The 21,044-nt window shown below is 42.1% G+C and overlaps 1 protein-coding gene across 2 annotated transcripts in view; it reads left to right on the plus strand.

The window, feature by feature from the left end:
• The first annotated feature begins 2,300 nt into the window (after nt 1-2,300).
• The window catches only part of sardh (sarcosine dehydrogenase), a 46,492-nt gene continuing 27,748 nt past the window's right edge, over nt 2,301-21,044 (plus strand). For both annotated transcript variants that reach the window (XR_009792241.1, XM_061800799.1), the window contains exons 1-10: nt 2,301-2,463; nt 3,271-3,474; nt 3,843-3,979; nt 4,342-4,520; nt 5,829-6,008; nt 7,113-7,236; nt 7,444-7,544; nt 10,608-10,712; nt 13,371-13,500; nt 13,921-14,007. Coding sequence is in view for 1 of the 2 variants with exons in the window: in XM_061800799.1 (XP_061656783.1) it covers nt 3,287-3,474; nt 3,843-3,979; nt 4,342-4,520; nt 5,829-6,008; nt 7,113-7,236; nt 7,444-7,544; nt 10,608-10,712; nt 13,371-13,500; nt 13,921-14,007 (1,231 nt within the window). In the remaining variant the exon portion in view is untranslated. The remainder of the gene's footprint in view (nt 2,464-3,270; nt 3,475-3,842; nt 3,980-4,341; nt 4,521-5,828; nt 6,009-7,112; nt 7,237-7,443; nt 7,545-10,607; nt 10,713-13,370; nt 13,501-13,920; nt 14,008-21,044) is intronic.

Raw genomic sequence — 21,044 nt, forward strand, 5'->3', positions numbered from 1 at the left:
AAGATGGCCACCAGCAAGGTGACACACTGTTGTGGGATGGCATTCCACACTTCAACCACGAGTTGCCAGTCAAACTCTTTGAGGGGCACGCAATGTTCAGTTGGGTTCAGCTAAGGACCCTCCAGTCTTTCTAGTCCCAAAATATTGAGGTGGTCTCTTGTAAACAGACTCAGACTGTGGAGACGTGTAAGCAAACAAACGTTCATGCTTAAAGTCACTCTGATGGACATAAAGACAAAGATGAATGTTTTGGGCATGTGGGAGGTCCCTGGAGAGTAGCCACGCAAGCATGTGGACAACATGAAAACTTCACACAGGAAGGTCCGACTTCAGAATCGTGCCAGAAAATAATTTCAAAGGGAACATTTCCAAGGTATTTTTACAACAAAGTAAATAATCAGCCAAACTCTTATGTTCTAACGCTTCGTTTCACGTTGTAGACTGTGCCTACACACGATGATATACAACAGTCCAGATTAGATACTGTTATCCGAGACCATGGCTAGGATCTGACGAGGGTCTCGTTCAAAGGCTGCTGGGGTGAATTTTCACAGGAAAAAGATTGAGAGATTCCTGCTCGAACGTCCTGCTCAAAGCTGCACGGACTGGAGAGAACCACCTTCTGCAGGAGGCTTCCAGCTGTCGGACGCCCATTGGCTCCCCGGCTGGAGGTGGGGACTCGCGGCATTCAGGCCTTCTTTTACACACTTAAAAGTGGCTCATTGCTGTACAATTTTGTACTTCAAAGAGCGTACTACATCATGAAGTGACTGCGGCCTAAATTCACTCAGGTTACTTGACAGGTTAAAAAAAATGTCTGCAGCGCAAGTCAAACAATGTTTATGTCTTATTTATTAATCCTTTATCAGGCATGGAACAAACATTTTAAATTATGAGGCACCGGAGAGTGGAATGTAAATATTGCATCATATCTAGGGAATATAATAATATACATAAAAATTCAATACATTTAATATTTAAGTCACAAAAACCTTGTTTTATGTACTGATCAAGGTACACTTAAACAGCGCATGAACTGACACTAATATCCATCCATCCATCCATCCATCCATTTTCTTAGCTGTTTATCCTCGCAAGGATCGCGGGGAGTCCTGGAGCCTATCCCAGCAGTCAACGAGCAGGAGGCTGGGTACACCCTGAACTGGTTGCCAGCCAATCGCAGGGCACAAGAAACTAACAGTCACACTCATAATCACACCGAGGGGTAATTTAAAGTCTCCAATTAATATTGCATTTTTTTGGGATGTTGGAGGAAACGAAGGCAGGCACGGGGAGAACATGCAAACTCCACACAGGCGGGGCCGGGATTGAACCCAGGACCTCAGAACTGTGAGGCCAACACTTTACAGCTGAGTCACCGTCTGCCCTGTTTATGGATACAAATTTTGAAATGAGAATTTGAAAGTAAAATATGCGAGTCACACAAACATGAGTAAATCATCTTTCCATCCATCTTCTACTGCGCATCTGTTCATGTGGGTCACAAATGAACTGGAACCGATCCAGGCTGACTTTGGACGAACGCTTTACCTGCTGTACTACCGTGCCGCCTGACACTAATATAACGACTTAATTTTTAAATATGTGATTTCCTTAGTCTAATCAAAAAACAAAAATGTTTAATATGCTTGAAAAGTAGATCTGTGGTTGGGTCTGGGCACCCATGGTTTAGGGCATCAAACCAATGTAATTATTAGACAAATATATCCCAAGTAAACAAAAAAGTGGCAATTTTACAGGGAAAAAAAATATTCAAAGCTACACTACTGAGCCCTGTGTGAAAAAGTATGTAATTCCCTCCTAACTCACATAATCTAAACTGGTTGGGCCACTATATGTAGATGTTATGAAACAACTCATTAAGCTGTCGAAATCATTTTAAATGTGCATATGCTTCCAATTCATCTGAAAATCTTCACATCAACGGTGTCATCATGGATTATGAACAAAAGCGGGAACTATTTATAAACAGGGTGCAATTATCCCACTGGCTTGTGAATGCATACATTAAAACAAGAAAAGTTGTCAGAGCATGAATAAAACACAAAAACGGTTCCAGCAAGCCAGGCTCCTTTGTACTGAAGCTTTTGACTGACATTTTCGTCAGTGGGCCCTCCCATCAACAGAATGATCAACAACTGTTACTGTGACTGGGGAAAAAAAGTTGCAGTCAATGTGGTCTCGATGTTTTACACTGCAAAAGATTGGAGACAGTGACGACCTGTTTCTGGGCCGCGAGCCGTCCCTTTGAAACCACTGCATGTACACGTTGGGTGCGATTGGGAAAGGGGCGTGGCTCCAAGTTGTGTGCAGCTGCTCTCCATAGTTGTCACTTGTCAAGCGGCCCCCGCTCGCTGGCCTCCCAATTTGTCTCCCCTGGACACACCCAAAGAGCTCCGAACCTCCTCGGAATCGACCTTTTCCTCCACTTTCGTTTCCCGGGTAAGTGTTTATAAGTTTCCGTCACGGCTGGAGCGGCCGTGTGCCACGTGACGCTGCTCCTGCTCGCCTTTCCTAGGCTTGTTTGTCGTCGCACGTCGACTAAGGCTTCCCACTCGGCGCTCGACGCCTTTATTGCCAGGAAAAACGTCAAACAAACAAACAAATAAACAAAAAAAAACCCCATTGGTTTTATTTACATTTGCTTCGATTTTCGAGCCCTACGTGCGACCCTAACGAGGGACATGGATGGATGTTTTTTTTGTTGTTGTTTTTTTACGAATATGTAGTTGGCTCTCCAAAGTGCCTGCAGTCAAGTTTGAAATTACGGACCCGAGTCAATCTTTTATCTGCTTATTTCAGAAAATGTGGTTGTGAGTGAGCTGTTCTGCCGCTCTCATTTTACATAATAACCACTCCCACACTGACCTAACCTGTTAGCATAGATTCACATTAGCGAGTTTTACCAGCAACATCTTTGGATAAGTTGATAAGTTGTTGACTTAGAGTTTAGAGTGTTTTGGTGATGTCTGCACCACGCCTCTATATTAATTGGCAAGTGTAATTCTGCGGTTTGGTGAAGAAATGCTGCTTGGATGAGGGATAATTCTATTGAATTGATAAGAGGGTGAGCAGGGATAATTGTGAAATTAGTCAGTGGAATAAAACATTTCATTTAAGATAAAAGGTAAGCATGGTTGCACTGAGTTACATTTAAAAAAAAAAAACAATAACAAACATACCTGAAGTGGAAAAAGCATAACCTTTTATTTTTGTTTGTTTTTTTATTTGGGGGGGGGGGGGACTCAGAGCCTTCACAGGGGCCATGGCCTTCCTCGGGAGTGCGGTTCGACGCTTGGGGTCAGCGGTGCGTCGCCCTCTCACCGCCCCGCTCTGCCGAGCAAGTTGTCGGACTTACAGCTCGGAGCCCACCACGGAGAAGAGCGTCCCTTATGAGAAGACCCTCAAACAGGACGCCGCGGCCGCATCTGGGCCGACTAAACCTTTACCGAGGTTAGCATCCGACGGATGACTCGTTTCCAACGTGAGATCAATGCAGGGGGGCGACTAGCCACAGCGATAATTCGAAACATTGGAGTCAGTTGAGGAGTTTCCTGTGTTTACCATGTCCGGTTTGTATGTGTACGTACAATATTTGGCACAATGCATCTAGATGCTGTGATGTCACAATATTTACATGGCTATCCAAGCCACAAGCCAGATCTTTGTGAATTTTAAGCGACTGTAGCATAACAAACTCAACTAAATTATACTGAAATAAACTAAACAGCTTTAGCGCAAACAATTAACTTTAGTTTTTCTGGTCAACATGAATACACGACCAAAATGATCACGTTTTGTTCTCGTGCTTCCTGGTTCAGGTCAGCAGACGTGGTGGTGATCGGGGGAGGCAGTCTGGGCTGTCAGACCGTCTATCACCTCGCTAAAATGGGCCTGACCAACGTGGTTCTGCTGGAGAGAGACCGACTGACCGCTGGCACCACCTGGCACACAGCAGGTAATAGACTTCAGGTTGGGGCAAACACTTTTTGTGAACACAGTAAAGTGTGAAGGTGTGGTGTGAATTTGATTGGTTGTTTATCAGCCAGTCCGTGTTGTTTCCTGCTTCTTACCCTAAACCAGCTATGATAGGCTCCAGTTCACATGCAAATCTAATGAGATGAAAAAAAAATAATGAAAATTGATGGATGGAGGTACAAGTACTGAGAACAATACCTGGTCCTTTTTAATGTAACTGTGGCTGAGGAAACATCCAAGAAAGACATCCACTGTCATTTGTTACTTTTGTGATTTAGTGCCACATTTGTTTGCATCCTTTCCTCCAAAGTGAGTTTTCATTTGCCCGTGTGTCCCTTCCAGGGCTCCTGTGGCAGCTCCGCCCGAGCGACGTTGAGGTGGAGCTCCTGGCCCACACACGGAACGTGATCAGCAAAGAGCTCCAGGAGGAGACGGGCCTCCACACCGGCTGGATCCAGAACGGAGGACTCTTCATCGCCTCCAACAAGCAGCGGCTGGACGAGTACAAGCGCCTCATGTCGGTGAGTAGGAGGTGGATTGATTTGATAACATTTTTAAAACAATGTTAAGTAAGATCATACCAGAAGACATATTGCCCCAGTGACATTGATATATTGCTCATTATGACTGGGAAGATACAGTGGGAGGAAAAAGTATGGTATGCGGACCCCTTAAAATGCCTTTAAATTTCTGTATAATTTGGCCATTAAATGTGCTCTGATCTTTCCAAACAAACCATCTTGTTTTCATATTTTTATTGAGGTGGTGTGTAAAAATTCACAGGAGAGGAGTAAAAATAAGCAACTCCTTGGATTTGATGAAGGGTTGATGATCCTTTGGCAGCCAATCACATCAGCTGAATGGTTCCTGTAGCTATGGATCAGATGTGCACAACCATCAAGGGTGAATTTTGGATCGTTCCTCTTTAAAAACAAATAGTTGCAGTTCAGCAAGATTCCTGCGGTGTCTGGTGTGAATGAATCTCTAGAGGTCGTGCTACAGCATCATGACCAATTTATGATGGAAATTAAGAAATTCAAAGGGTTCACATACTTTTTCCTTTCACTGGACAGCTGCATGTTTTGAGTATTCCTACGATATGGTGTGATGAAATTAATAACCGTTGTTTCATTGTCAGTTAGACCATTTTTTTTTTTTTTTTTTTGCCATTTCTGGTAAATAACAAAATCCCTTTGCGTTCACGTAGGATTTCTGTGCTTATAGATGTTTTTAATCCCAACTCCAATTACAGTGTAGTTGATATTCATCGTACCGTAGCTAAATGATTTCAGATAAATATTTCTTTGTTGAACCTTTTTGTCTATATTTGTCCAATGGGTAACCATTTCATATATTTATTCACATTTTTCTTTTTCATTTTTTCATTTTTACGTTTTGAGAACGATTAATATTCCTGATCCTATTGAGCGCAGGCATAGGGCCTACAAATCACTTCTCACTTTAGAATATTGGATATGGTTGTTTTAAAAGGACAACAAGATACCAGTACATTGTACAGAAATACACATTTGGTCAGGATTCTAATAAGAAGTTCTTGTCTTGTCTCTGTTCTTGTGTAACATAAAAGTAGTCGTAGTAGTTTGTTTGCTTTGATTATATAATTGACAGGAGTCTAAAGTTCACTTCCCTGGGCCATGTGAGTTCCCACTGTGAAGACCCTCCGGCATATTTTATTTCATGTTCAATAGTTTTTCTTTTTTAACTGTACACATCTCTCCATCAATTTTCTGAGCTGCTTATCCCCACAAGCATCCTAGGAACTGTACAAATCATAATCACAAAAGTCATAACCTCTCATTGCCTTCCAGCTGGGTAAAGTTTACGGCATAGAGTCCCATGTGCTCTCGCCTGCCGAAACAAAGGACCTCTATCCTCTGATGAATGTTGACGACCTTTACGGGACACTTTATGTGCCCAAGGATGGCACCATGGACCCCGCAGGCACCTGCACTACACTGAGCCGAGCGGCCTCTGCTAGGGGAGCCACGGTAACAAATCGAATTTACCACTTAGTGTTCTGTTTAATGAATTTGACATATGTCAAAAACCATAAAAGCAACATTGAACTACAAAGGAATCACAAAAAGTGCTTTTCAAATGTAATTGTTGGCTTCTGCAGCAGTGAAGTAAAATGTGCGCAAACCTGTGCATAAAAATAATCTCTAAATACAGCATGTGAATATACTCATAGATCATTTACACATGAGACAATCTGAGTCCCAGGATCCACGACACGATTATCATAACAATATACAAATATAGTAATGCTCTGCTTCAGCACGCTTCTTACTTCACAGTCCTGCTATATTGCAGGTCTTTATTACAAGTGTTGCTCTATTTTTTTTATCCTGTTTTTGCAGTAAACTAAAATGAATCATTTGTGGGGGAGAATCGATTCTGAGATGTGCATATGATTCATTGAACTGCGCAAGCATGAATTATCTTTTAATCTCCCTTTGGTGTTGGAAAACTAAATATGCTTTTTCGGTAGTAACCGCTCGTATAAGGTGTATGCGAAATGTACCTAATATGTTGAGGGTGTATAAAAGTCCAAGAACCCATTTAAGTTAATTAAAAAATGTTATCTACAAAAATATTGACGTTACAAACATTTAGTGGGAAAATAATTAACTTTTTTTTGGGGGGGGTTACAAGATTTCAGATGCACACATTTTCGTTGGACTGTCCATAAATGAATACATACCATAAAAATTACAGTTCCTGTACACATTCGATTGTATGCAGGTTGTACTGTGTTTTCCGCACTGTAAGGCGCACCTAAAAGCCTTTAATTTTCTCAAAAGCCGACGGTGTGCTTTATAATCCGGTGCACCTTTTATATGGATCGATATTGAGCCTTTAGTGAAATTCCATCTAATGGATGCATAACGTAACCCCGGCCTCTACAGTAGTGTCTATTCTGTGCGCCTTTTAATGCGGTGCGCCTTTATATATGAAAAAAGTCTTAAAATAGACTATTTATTGAAGGGGCGCCTTATAATGCAGTGTGCCTTATAGTACGGAAAATACGGTATCTAAAATGCATGTGTAAAATCCCCCATAACAAAAGAAACTGTGGCCTCTTTAACCAGGTGATTGAGAACTGCCCTGTAACTGGTATCAAAGTGCGGGTCGACGACCTCGGCGTGAAGAGGGTGAAGGCAGTGGAGACCCCTCACGGCACCATCGAGGCACCGTGTGTGGTGAACTGTGCAGGTCAGCCAATAATGTTGCCGCTATGCCTCAGATGGAAGAAAAGTAAAAATAATACAAAAGATTTTATAGGTGGAAATAATTGTAGGGGTAATAAAAACATAGCACTGAGTAAAGTGCTTTGAATTATGGCTGTTTCTTTTACAACACATGAATAAATATATGCTTGAATGTGCAAACAAGCATGCTTTCCTTGTGCTCATGGGACAGGAGTGTGGGCCACCAAGTTGGGGGAAATGGCTGGAGTGAAGGTGCCCCTCATTGCCATGCATCACGCCTACGTGGTGACCGAGAGGATTGAAGGCATTCAGGTCGGTCATCTGCCCGTAACGTTCCGAATTATAGCTCTGCTATAAAGTCCTTTTTCTGCACATTGAAAAATGCATCTATAAAAAGAAACCATGATCATATCCCAGTCGTAGATTTATACTGTAGCCCCCAGGGGGGTAAAAATACTCCCATCCTTCCATCCAGTTGGCGAGAGGTGGGTGAAATTGTTCACCTTAAATGTGATCATGGATCGGCCAATCGAGAACTTTTCACAAATGGACACTCGCGGTAACAATTATAGACCGTTTAAAGTCTTTAATGAAAGCTACATGCTGGTATGTGCAATGAGGGAAGAATCTGGGATTTCCTGGAAATTACCCACACATCCATGAGGGGAATTTTGCAAACGAACACACAGGATTCTAACGCAAAACCTCTCGAATGAGAGCCAGGCGTACTTAACCTTTTAATAACCGTATGCTGTTTTGTAGAAATTGAGTCAAAATGAATACAACCAGCAGGGGGCACTGTGACCATTAGGTTTTAGTTTTTACTTTTAGGTTGGTTTAGTTACACAACGTGTAAAAAGCTCAGATGGTTCCGTGTGTTTTATTGTGTGTCCATATTCTAATTGTATTAGGATGGCTGTGTGTATACAAATTCAATCTGAAGTGGCACAACTTAACTCTGTCGTGTGTATCAAATTAGTGAGTGTGCACTGAGCCAGTGTGCACGTGTAATAGTGTTCATCCTCTTGAGGCTGATGCTTTTTAAACCAAAACTAGTCTCTCTTATGGAGTTTAAGTGGACCTTAAGCAGCATTACTGCGCCATCGTGCACACACGCTACCACAAACGGGAGAAAAGAAGTAAATGTAGGCAGACTCTTTAAAGTGGTGCCTTTCAAATGGCCAGCAGGGGGCGACTCAACCAATCCCTTGCCTGAGAAGAATTATTTGCATCTGATACACACTGGATTTACGAGCAGAGTAAACGTTTTCTCGTGAGTTTATAGTTTGAATCACAACAGATTTTATTTTCATGTGTTATATTATCAGTTGTAAATCATGTCACCGTTTCAAGGGAAATGATAAATCCGGTTTGCTTTACTGCCTCGTTGCAATGCTATAGGAGAGAGACTATTTAGGCTGTTACCCAAATGTAAAAACATTGCTTTACTCACTTACTTGATGGTGGCACGGGGATGAGATCTGGCTTCAAGTGGACGAGTTCAAGTATCTTGGGGTGTTTTTCACAAGTGAGGGTAAAATAGAGCAGGAGATTAACAGATGGATCGGTGCTGCATCTGCAGTGATGCGAACTTTGTATCGCTCTGTCATGGTGAAGACAGAGCGGTGCCAGAAGGCAAAGCTCTCCATTACTGATTTGACTGTTCCTACACTCACTTACGGTTTGGTCCTGACCGAAAGAACAAGATCTCGGATACCAGTGTCCAAAATGAGTTGGCTATGCAGGGTGTCCGAACCCTCACTTAGAAATAGAGTCAGAGGATTAATCATCCGGAAAGGTCTCGGAGTTGCTGCTCCTCTGCATCCAGAGGAGCCAGAAGAGGGGGCTTGGGCATGTGATTAGGATGGCCCAAGGACGCCTCCCTGGTGAGGAGGCCCTGGACAGAACCCAGGACACGCTGGAGAGACTATGTCTCCCGACAGGCCTGGCAACACCTCGGAACGTCCGTGGATGAGCTGGATGAAGTGGCGGGGAAGAGGGAAGTCTGGGCTTTCCTACTGAAGTTACTACCTCCGCAATACAACTTCGGATAAGTGGAAGAAAATGGATGGATGACTGGATTGATAGCAGAAAGTTCTGCTCAGTGACACAATTTCCAAAATGGTCCATTGCAAAAGATTTACGTCGCTGTCCAACTTCAAACTTGACAGGGGCATGTACTCCAGAGGACCACCTATTTGTATACAACTCATTCAAAATGTAATTTTCTATAATATGACACTTTTAAAAAAATCTGTGGGAGTTAGAAATTAGTTCTATCTTATTATGGTATCTTAAATCCTCTAATACTGTATGGTATTGTTGAACCTTTAAAATGCAGAAATGCAATGATGCATTATTTTTGTTCTCCCCGGGCCTGCGTGGGTTTTCTCCGGGCACTCCGGTTTCCTCCCACATCCCAAAAACATGCAACATTAATTGGACACTCTAAATTGCCCCAGGTGTGATTGTGAGTGCGGCTGTTTGTCTCGATGTGCCCTGGCAACCACTTCAGGGTGTTTCCTGCCTCCTGCCCGTTGACAGCTGGGATAGGCTCCAGCACTCCCTTTTTGTAAGATTGTGACAGTTGAATTGAAATAAAAAATATATATATTCATCATTGTAACTGTGCAGTCATGCTAAAAAATATTACACATTCTATAATATCATCAATATTCATAGTGTATGTATGGGGGCACAAACCAGTGCAATCTTTAGGCCGCTCCCAAGCCCGGATAAATGCAGACGGTTGCGTCAGGAAGGGCATCCGGCGTAAAAACTGTGCCAAACAAATATGAGCGTTCATCTAAAGAATCCCATACCGGATCGGTCGTGGCCCGGGTTAACAACGCCCGCCCCCGGCACTGCTAACCTGCAGGGCGTCGGTGGAAATTCAGCTACTCTGGGTCGAAGACAAAGAAGAGGAGGAATCCAATGTCAGAAGAAAAAGAGGAATGCACAGAGCCTACAACTGAGTGTAGGGACTTTGAATGTTGGGACTATGACAGGAAAAGCTCAGGAGTTGGTTGACATGCTGCCAGGCAAAAGAGCGAGAGGAAGACCAAAGAGAAGGTTTATGGATGTGGTGAGGGAAGACATGAGGGCAGTTGGGGTTAGAGAGGAAGATGCAGAACATAGGCTAAGATGGAAAAAGATGACACGCTGTGGCGACCCCTAATGGGACAAACCGAAAGGAAAAGAAGAATGTATGTATATACAAACAAACGGATCCGTGGGGTTAAAGAATGAAGAGTTATTTATTTGACGTTGCTGTAATGACTTTAATCATGCATTGCCTTTGTGTAAAGGAAAATGGTCATCTAGTAAATCGGAGACATGCAGTCATTATTTGACGTCTTTGATCTGTCTCTGCAGAATATGCCAAATGTAAGAGACCATGATGCATCAGTGTACCTGCGTCTCCAAGGTGACGCCCTGTCCGTGGGTGGCTACGAACAAAATCCCATCTTCTGGGATGAGGTAAACTGTCATATATTCTACAAGTATTACTGGAACCTATATCGATGGTCTTGATCCTGTATGATGTCATGTTTGAAGTATTTGAGCACTGATATATTAAAACACGTTTTAATTCTTTCATTTGTTGTTATTGTTTTACATACTTTGAAAGCAACCGTTTTTCCTTTCAAATGGGAAAATTAGCTTCTGTGCCATTCTGCCTCTTGCTACCACCTACATCTTAGCATTAATGCTATTTCTGAGGGAATTATTATTTCAACTAGACGACACAATATATGAGGCCAAATATTAGTGAGATTACTTTTGATGGCAACATCAAAATAAGGTCTCCTTCTTCCTCTTAGCCGAGCAAACATTTCATCTTTACAATGTGTACTTCAATGAGAGCAATGGCTTCTTTCTTGCTCATCAGAAAATCAAACACATCAGACCATTTGTCTCGACTCGACATCATCTCCCAGTTAATCTGTTCTTCTTCCAACCGACTGCATTATAAATCATGTGTGTGCACGCGTGTGTGTGTTGTGTTTGCACATCAGCACCCTTTTAAATAGCCTTTGGTAGTCTGCAAACTAATTAAATGTACTCTATGATCTCTACTCTTTGCCATTTTAGTCTCTGGATCTGTTGCTGTGTAATTCGTCTCCTTTTAAATGATGCATTATGTAGAGCAGGGTTTCTACATATTTTACTGTCAAAGAATCTCATGTCGCAAAAAGTTGAAACAGATGAATTATGTTGACATGTATTCAAAGTGCAATTGCAATTGTTCTTCCTATATGTTGCCGGCAAAGATAGTTGAATTGAAATAGATGCTTTGTAGTAAATGAATAATTTTTTTTAACCAATTAAGTAACGTGGGATCATTTCCCATGGCACACTGGTTGGGAATCACTGGTGTAGAGCACGTGTGAGTCATGGTTCGCTTTTTAAATGAAATTTTAATGACCTATTAAAATACACCCTGTTTTTTCTTCCTCTACAGTAATGGTTTATCAATGTAGTGCTGTTAAAAAAAAAACTAAATTGAAATGTAAATAATGATTAATGGGGTTTGTTTGCAGTTCAGACTGTAAGGTGAACACTTTCAGTCTTGTGTTATTATGAATCTCTTCTCAACAAATTTGACACTGCTAATCAATCTTGTTGTGAAGGCCGACTTCATAAATGACGAAACTACATTTGTACCTAATGTTGTGTCGGGCTTGATTGACCGGGTTTCGGAAGTGACAGAAGTGAGTTGGCGTCTTTGCGCCTGATCGTGGGCAGACGTGATTCATGTGTGCAGAAGCCACATGTTGATCTTTTCTCCTTGCGCTGCTGCCGAGCGCAGCCTTGATCGCTTTGGAAGAGAAAGAGGAGATAGAATTAGTCGAAAACAGAGAGAGCGGGAGGAGAATAGAAGATTGATTTCTTGAGAAGGGTGCTGAGGCAAAAAGCAATCTCCACTTGAGGTGTCTGAACTTTGGAATAAGACAAAAGCCTTTGGCAACATCACACCTTGGATATCCCAGTGTTATTCAAACAATTCGGCTACTTAAAAAGTCAGAAAATCTTTCTGTTTTCACGACACATGACCAAGAATTCCCTTTAAATTCATCTATCCAAAGATTTGACAGTTTTTTAATTGCTAAGCAGTCTCCAAGCCTCCATGAAGAATGGTCTAATATCAAAATGACGACTGTAATATCACAGATGACGTCCCAACAAAAAAATCTGTGGGTCTTCATATCAAATCGTCACATCCCCTTCATCTTGAAATGCTTAGGGATTGATCAATTCTGGGCTGTGCAGACTCTTCATATGCACTCTCGTCACACTTGTGCCATGATTGCAGCACATCATTTGGAATCTTAACCTGCTGCATCAGCTGTCGTTGTCGTTGAAGTTGGCATATCTTATTGCTGTCTTGTGCAGTTACACAATCGCATCAAAACAAAAGCACCCCAAGATTTTGTTCAGCTTCTACTTTAATATGCTAAAAAAAAAGTCACCATTTAATTACGCTGTTGTTGATTAGGATGTTGGCCATGTTGACAGCCAATATTTCTTGCAACGGCGGTAATTTATCAGGGTTTAAGTTTTGGAATATTTGGTAAGGGCTGCGTTTTCACAATAGGGCAATTCTGAAATGAAGAAGATCTTCGTAGTCTTTAGACTCACTCACACTAGCTTTCGTGAAGGGGCCAATTGCAGAATTTGTACCCAGTTAATGTCTGTGACATCCTTCAATGCTGACATAACGTTTTAATGACAGACTTAGGTTGACCTTATCAATGGCAAAATTTCGAGCGCAAGAGATGACCCGCTTAGAGAGAGAGAGCCACCAGACTTTTATTTGAAGTGCGATTTTATGGACTGAGCCAGATTAGCATGGAAGGGGAGAATTAAAAGTTGAATCATCAGTGAGTCCTGAATCACGTGTGAGGAAATGAGAAGTCGGGACTCGGAATGAACTGAGGAGTTAACAGATGTCGACGCCCGTGGAAAAGGTTCACTTAAAGTATCCGACCTACAAGGTAGCGTTTCACTTTTGACTATCAACAAGTTTATGCTAATGTGTTGAATACAAACGTGGAGGGAATTCATCAGGAGTGACTTGAAAACTATCAGCTCCGAAATATATGCGGGCATCATGTTTTTGTGTTTTATTCATAGGTTTCTGATAAGTTTGCCTTCAGCCTGTTTGACTTGGACTGGGATGTATTCATGCAACATATCGAGGGGGCAATCAACAGGGTTCCTGTTCTTGAGCAGACTGGTATTAAATCCACCGTCTGTGGACCAGGTATGAATCCCAGCAACAGACTTTTTGTTTGGGCAAAAGTTCCCTCTTCCATATTAAAAAAAAATGATCTTAAAATTTCGAGTTGAATTAGAATTCTTCTGGGATCCGACTGAGTGTGATTGCTCCAAGGGAAATTTCATAATTGAGCACAAAGAAGTAGAAATTGCAATATAGAGAGAGTGAAAAATCACAATGAGTGCAAATTAATGACAAGGGGAGACTAATTGGTTTCGAAAGATTCTGCTAGGCTTCCGAAATGTCTGTTTGAAAACCACTAATGGTTTTGATCAAGTTTTCCAAAAAAATAAGGACTCCACAACCTATTAAATACCAAGGAAAGAGAATTTAGAATGTGCTACCCATGTGTTTGTTTTCTTATTCTGTATATCATGATTTTGCTGTCGGTTTTTTTGTGCACAGAATCCTTCACAGCGGACCATAAGCCGCTGATGGGAGAGGCCCCGGAGGTCAGAGGTTTCTTCTTGGGCTGTGGCTTCAACAGTGCTGGTAAGTTATATTGTATACTGGAATATCAATCTTAATCGGAACGGGTCATTTCGTTTTAAGTTTCCTTACCAACACGCTTGCAAAATGCCCAGAATTTTCCAAGTTGGACAGGTTTATGTTTATTTAATTAAAAAGATATATATATTTTTCTTTTTTTGTGGAGCGAATAAAGGCATTGACTATTGACTTTAATTTGTAACTAAAGGTAATGACTACAGAGTTGCATTGTGTATATATATTACATTATTTTTTAAAAAGAGGGGAAAAATATATTTACATATTCAATATTTATATCTTCATTTTTTTTCATAAATGTCTCCTTCTTCTTCTTCTTTTCCTTTCGGCTTGTCCCGTTAGGGGTCGCCACAGCGTGTCATCTTTTGCCATCTTAGCCTATCTCCTGCATCTTCCTCTCTAACCCCAACTGCCCTCATGTCTTCCCTCACCACATCCATAAACCTTCTCTTTGGTCTTCCTCTCGCTCTTTTGCCTGGGAGCTCCATCCTCAGCATCCTTCTACCAATATACTCACTCTCTCGCCTCTGGACATGTCCAAACCATCGAAGTCTGCTCTCTCGAATCTTGTCTCCAAAACATCCAGCTTTGGCTGTCCCTCTAATGAGCTCATTTCTAATCCTATCCAACCTGGTCACTCCGAGCGAGAACCTCAACATCTTCATTTCTGCCACCTCCAGTTCAGATTCCTGTTGTTTCTTCAGTGCCACCGTCTCTAATCCGTACATCATGGCCGGCCTCACCACTGTTTTGTAAACTTTGCCCTTCGTCCTAGCACAGACTCTTCTGTCACATAACACACCAGACACCTTTCGCCAGCTGTTCCAACCTGCTTGGACCCGTTTCTTCACTTCCTGACCACACTCTCCATTGCTCTGTATTGTTGACCCCAAGTATTTGAAGTCGTCCACCCTCGCTATCTCTTCTCCCTGTAGCCTCACTCTTCCCCCTCTACTTTTCTCATTCACGCACATATATTCTGTTTTACTTCGGCTAATCTTCATTCCTCTCCTTTCCAGTGCATGTCTCCATCTTTCCAATTGTTCCTCTGCGTGCTCCCTGCTTTCACTGCATATGACAATATCATCTGCGAACATCATGGTCCAAGGGGATTCCAGTCTAACCTCATCTGTCAGCCTATCCATTACCACTGCAAACAGGAAGGGGCTCAGAGCTGATCCCTGATGCAGTCCCACCTCCACCTTAAATTCCTCTGTCACACCTAAGGCACACCTCACCATTGTTCTGCTGCCATCATACATGTCCTGTACTATTTTAACATACTTCTCTGCCACACCAGACTTACGCATGCAGTACCACAGTTCCTCTCTTGGTACTCTGTCATAGGCTTTCTCTAGATCCACAAAGACACAATGTAGCTCCTGCTGACCTTCTCTGTACTTTTCCACGAGCATCCTCAAGGCAAATAATGCATCTGTGGTACTCTTTCTAGGCATGAAACCATATGTTGCTCGCAGATACTTACTTCTGTCCTGAGTCTAGCCTCCACTACTCTTTCCCATAACTTCATTGTGTGGCTCATCAACTTTATTCCTCTATAGTTCCCACAGCTCTGAACATCCCCTTTGTTCTTAAAAATGGGAACTAGAACACTTTTCCTCCATTCTTCAGGCATCTTTTCGCCCGCTAGTATTCTGTTGAATAAGTTGGTCAAAAACTCCACAGCCATCTCTCCAAATTGCTTCCATACCTCTACCGGTATGTCATCAGGACCAACTGCCTTTCCAGTTTTCATCCTTTGTAGTGCCTTTCTGACTTCCCCCTTAGTAATCATTTCCACTTCCTGGTCCTTCACTCTTGCCTCTTCAACTCTTCCTTCTCTCTCATTTTCTTCATTCATCAACTTCTCAAAGTATTCTTTCCATCTATTTAGTACACTACCGGCACCAGTCAACACATTTCCATCTCTATCCTTAATCACCCTGACCTGCTGCACATCCTTCCCATCTCTATCCCTCTGTCTGGCCAACCTGTAGAGATCCTTTTCTCCTTCTTTCGTGTCCAACCTGGTGTACATGTCTTCATATGCCTCTTGTTTAGCCTTTGCCACCTCTACCTTTCCCCTACGTCACATCTCGATGTACTCCTTTCGCCTCTCCTCAGTCCTCTCAGTATCCCACTTCTTCTTCGCTAATCTCTTTCCTTGTATGACTCCCTGTATTTTGGGGTTCCACCACCAAGTCTCCTTCTCCCCTTTCCTACCAGATGACACACCAAGTACTCTCCTGCCTGTCTCTCTGATCACCTTGGCTGTCGTCGTCCAGTCTTCCGGGAGCTTCGGTTGTCCATCGAGAGCCTGTCTCACCTCTTTCCGGAAGGCTGCACAACATTCTTCCTTTTTCAGCTTCCACCACATGGTTCTCTGCTCTACCTTTGTCTTCTTAATCTTCCTACCCACCACCAGAATCATCCTACATACTACCATCCTATGTTGTCGAGCTACACTCTCCCCTACCACTACTTTACAGTCAGTAACCTCCTTCAGATTACATCGTCTGCACAAAATATAATCTACCTGCGTGGTTCTACCTCCGCAATTGTAGGTCACTATATGTTCCTCCCTCTTCTGGAAATAAGTGTTCACTACAGCCATCTCCATCCTTTTTGCAAAGTCCACCACCATCTGCCCTTCAAAGTTCCTTTCCTGGATGCCGTACTTACCCATCACTTCTTCATCGCCCCTGTTTCCTTTACCAATATGTCCATTACAATCTGCACCAATCACAACTCTCTCGCTGTCTGGGATGCTCAGAACTACTTCATCTAGTTCCTTCCAGAATTTCTCTTTCAACTCTTGGTCACATCCTACCTGTGGTGCATAGCCGCTAACCACATTATACATAACACCCTCAATTTCAAATTTTAGTCTCATCACTCGATCTGATACTCTTTTCACCTCCAAGACATTCTTAGCCAGCTCTTCCTTTAAAATAACCCTACTCCATTTCTCTTCCCATCTACTCCGTGGTAGAATAATTTAAACCCTGCTCCCAAACTTCTAGCCTTACTACCTTTCCACCTGCTCTCTTGGATGCACAGAATATCAACCTTTCTCCTAATCATCATGTCAACCAACTCCTGTGCTTTTCCTGTCATAGTCCCAACATTCAAAGTCCCTACACTCAGTTGTAGGCTCTGTGCATTCCTCTTTTTCTTCTGACGCTGGATCCGGTTTCCTCCTCTTCTTTGTCTTCGACCCACAGTAGCTGAATTTCCACCGACGCCCTGCAGGTTAGCAGTGCCGGGGGCGGGCGTTGTTAACCCGGGCCACGACCGATCCGGTATGGGATTCTTTAGATGAACGCTCATATTTGTTTGGCACAGTTTTTACGCCGGATGCCCTTCCTGACGCAACCCTCTGCATTTATCCGGGCTTGGGACCGGCCTACAGATTGCACTGGTTTGTGCCCCCATAGGGCTGCATTCATAAATGTCTCCTTATAACCCAGAAAAAATAAAAGTTTGTATAAAATTGATCACAACCCAAAATTTTATTCAGAGTTAAATATTTCCCAAATTCCCCAGAAACGCTCTAATATAAAAATGTTTTCTTCATTATACATTTTTTAATTTTCTTACATTATTTGTATAATATTTTTTAGTGTTGTACATATTTTTTACATTATATTTCAACCTGTTATTTCTGCACGATTTATAACTCCTACTTACTACATTTTGCATACTTGAGTGGTACATCGCATTTTTGGACAAATGCAGCATAATGGAAAGGTAAGAGAGAAAAACAGAGACAGATGTTCAAACCAAATGATTGCTTTGTACTTGGTGTCGAACTCTGACCTTTATTCACGATTAAAGCTGAACTCCTGGAGGCACAGAGGAGTGCTTCAGTTCAAACATGTCATTCCATTAAGTGACCCGAGAGAGTTCAGCATTGACTTTAGATATGAAGAAATGTCACCGTCAAAGAGTGTGGAGGTGTACCTATAAATGTTAAAGTAATCGCCATAGGAGAATGTTTTTTTTTTTTTTTTTTCTTGATCCGTTGTACAATGCAGTATCACATTCCTTAAAGGTCTCCTTTCTTTAGAAGGATTGTTTTTCTACTGTTTTATGCTTAGGTCAAAACATTTCTGTGACATGTTTTAAGTTCCAAATCTATGCCGCGAGTTGATGGAATGCAAAGGTCAAATGACATAAGGCTGACAAAATGGGTGGCTTTGAAATAGCTGGTAATGTTACTCACTTATGTTAATTGATAATCATTTACCTGCCCACTTGGTGTTTGGAACCCACCCACTCAACGGCGAAAGGGCATTTTTTGGGTATTAAGTGAGCGAGCCTCAGCTGCTGCCAACCTCCCGCGTTTTACCAACAGGGTGAGGTTGGGGTGTGCTGAGTGTATCGTTGACGCAATGGGTGGGGGGTATGCAAGAGTGTTTCGTGGCCGCGACTACTTTGAAGAAAACAAGAGACATTTGCTAAATAGGAGGACTCTCATGGTATTTACAGAGTCATACTGTTGCTTACTGACATTTTATCTTTGTGATATCCATCCATTCATTCTTTTCTTCCACTTATCCTCACAAGGGTCGCATGGAGTGCTGGAGCCTATCCCAGCTGACAACTGGCAGGAGGCGGGGTATACTCTGAACTGGTTGCCAGCCAATCGCAGGGCACATCGAGACAAACAGCCACACACATATTTCTGAATTAATTGTATGCTTGTATTTTAGTGAGCAGATGGACCTTTTCTTGTGCCACAGTAGCCATCTCCGGTTCTATGGCAGTCATCCCATTTTTTTCTCTTTTCCATCACCAGCAGCTTGTTGTGGTGACATTCCAAAAAGTCAAAAGCGTCTACTGTTAATGTATCAAAAGTGAATATAAAAGGGTGTAATTTATTTATTTATTTACACAATATACCGGGAGTGAAACTTCTGCTTCCTACTTATTGTTATTTTATATGCGGCGCTAGCATCCCTCACACTAGACAATCCAGCATTAACCCCGGCCAAAGCCAACGTATTGTTATGAAATCCTTGCCCCCCTCCCCTTCCCTCTCTCTGTAAAGCTCACATTGCTTCCCCCCTGCCGCTGTCTCATCTCTCATCTCTTATCGCACAAAACATATTCACGTCACACAGCAGCTTACTTGGCTCAGCGTTTGAATAAGGGGGAGACCGCAGGGATAAAGTTCTTCACTCGCTTGAAGTGCTTACTTTCAGTAATTTGTAAGAGTTGCCGGGCAACGTCCAACTACTTTCGCAATATCAGAGCATCACTCAGAGCTCGTAAGTGCCTTCGTTTATCGTGACTAGCACGGGTGTGTGATTGCTTTTAACGACCATATGGCTGTTGCCATGTCACCCGATTTTTCATAATCACAATAATGAGCGTCATTTCAGTGTTGTTTGTAACAGCGATGCAATTGCCGCTACTTAAGGCAGTGCACAATGACGACTTTAAAAAAGTAATTGGGCAGACGGGGTGTAATTAGTCTGAGTGCTGCAAACTTTGTGAACAGATTTCATCCACTCATGCAAAACAGTAAAATAGAAGTAAAAAGTTAAATCAAGACCTACAGTATGATTTCTGTTACCAAATAAAAAAGTCACAGTATGATAGTATGTGAAAAGGCCATATTTAGGCATTAGGCACTGAAAAAGTGGAGGCCATTGGACAAATCTGGCCTTCCCTATCATTTTATGTGGTCAATATTTGTCACAATGTTTACTTATCCATCAGAAAAAAAGATTATTGACCAAAAGAATTATTAAGATTATTGCAGGGATTGATAAATGGAACGTATTTAATGAGGGACACAAAAGTGGAGCTGCCTGGTGCTTTTGCTACATGCTCAGTCTGTAAACAAACGCAGTGGTGCTCAGCTTTTGCCTTGTGTAGGTCGTGGCTATATGGATACGTTTGGGGAAAGATTTAAAAAAAAGTCTCTACAGTACTGGTACTAGCAAATACCATTCTTATTCATTTTACAGCAGAATAACTCACTCTTCTCAAACTTTTATTTTTGCACTTGTCTGCATCCTTCATGTCCTAAAAAGATGACGACATTACTATATATGACATGAAACGTGATGAGTTTGTACCTGCGTCTGTAGCAAAAAACTTGCATCTGGACTGCCTTGCCCCCTCATTTACCTTGGTAATACGTCTTTACAGAGCATTTCATTGTACACAGGGTACCTTTTTTTTTTTTTTAAGTGAACAATATATGCCAACTGAATCACAAGCCTGGCCAAAAAAGGCAGCGTCCTTCCCCCCAGCTGCCCTGCGCAGTCTCGTCACGCTGTGTGCAACCAGAGGAAATCATGCGTTGTACAGCTGCGTATGAAGTTGGGGTGCATGCCAAAGTGGGCAGCCACATGCTTACTGGGTTATTATTGCAGTGACGTAGTGGTTGGGATAAATCAAGAGGCAAGATTGCTTGTTTATTGCAAGACAACAAGATGAAATGATTTTTTTTCACGAATTGGGTGGAGGAAAATAGTAGTCAGTTTTGATCTCAAACCTTGAGGTGCTTGCTTGAGTGGAAGCTAAGGAATTTCACTACGCATGACAGTGAGCACGAGCAAATATTAATATCGTCCATCCTTTCATCTTTTCATCTTCTACTCTGCCTCATCAGGGTCTCTGGCTGAGGCGTTTCTATCTCATTTTTGGGATTGCTCAAGCATCCCTAAATTGAATCTCAGGATGCCAAAAATTTAACAATTTATTCTTCTTTTGTACGTAAATATAGGCAAGGTAATTCTACAATTCTTATAAATATTATTATGAAAATATGTAGGTGATAAAGCAAAAAAAATCAAGATTTTTTTCAGAATATTTGCCTGTGCTTTAGCTTAGCAGTGGCAGTGTTAGGCATGGGACGTGTTTACAGTACAGCTGCCTAAGGGGGCTCTCGCATAATTTTAATTCTGAAGTTTGTACGACTGAATAATGTGTGAATTGTAGAAAGCAAGGATGCAAGAGATTAGAACACATTTTGTTTCTCTTTTCTGTTTTGCCACTGTGTTTGG

Source organism: Syngnathoides biaculeatus, chromosome 17 (assembly GCF_019802595.1).
Source record: "Syngnathoides biaculeatus isolate LvHL_M chromosome 17, ASM1980259v1, whole genome shotgun sequence".
In the NCBI taxonomy this organism is placed as follows: Eukaryota; Metazoa; Chordata; class Actinopteri; order Syngnathiformes; family Syngnathidae; genus Syngnathoides; species Syngnathoides biaculeatus.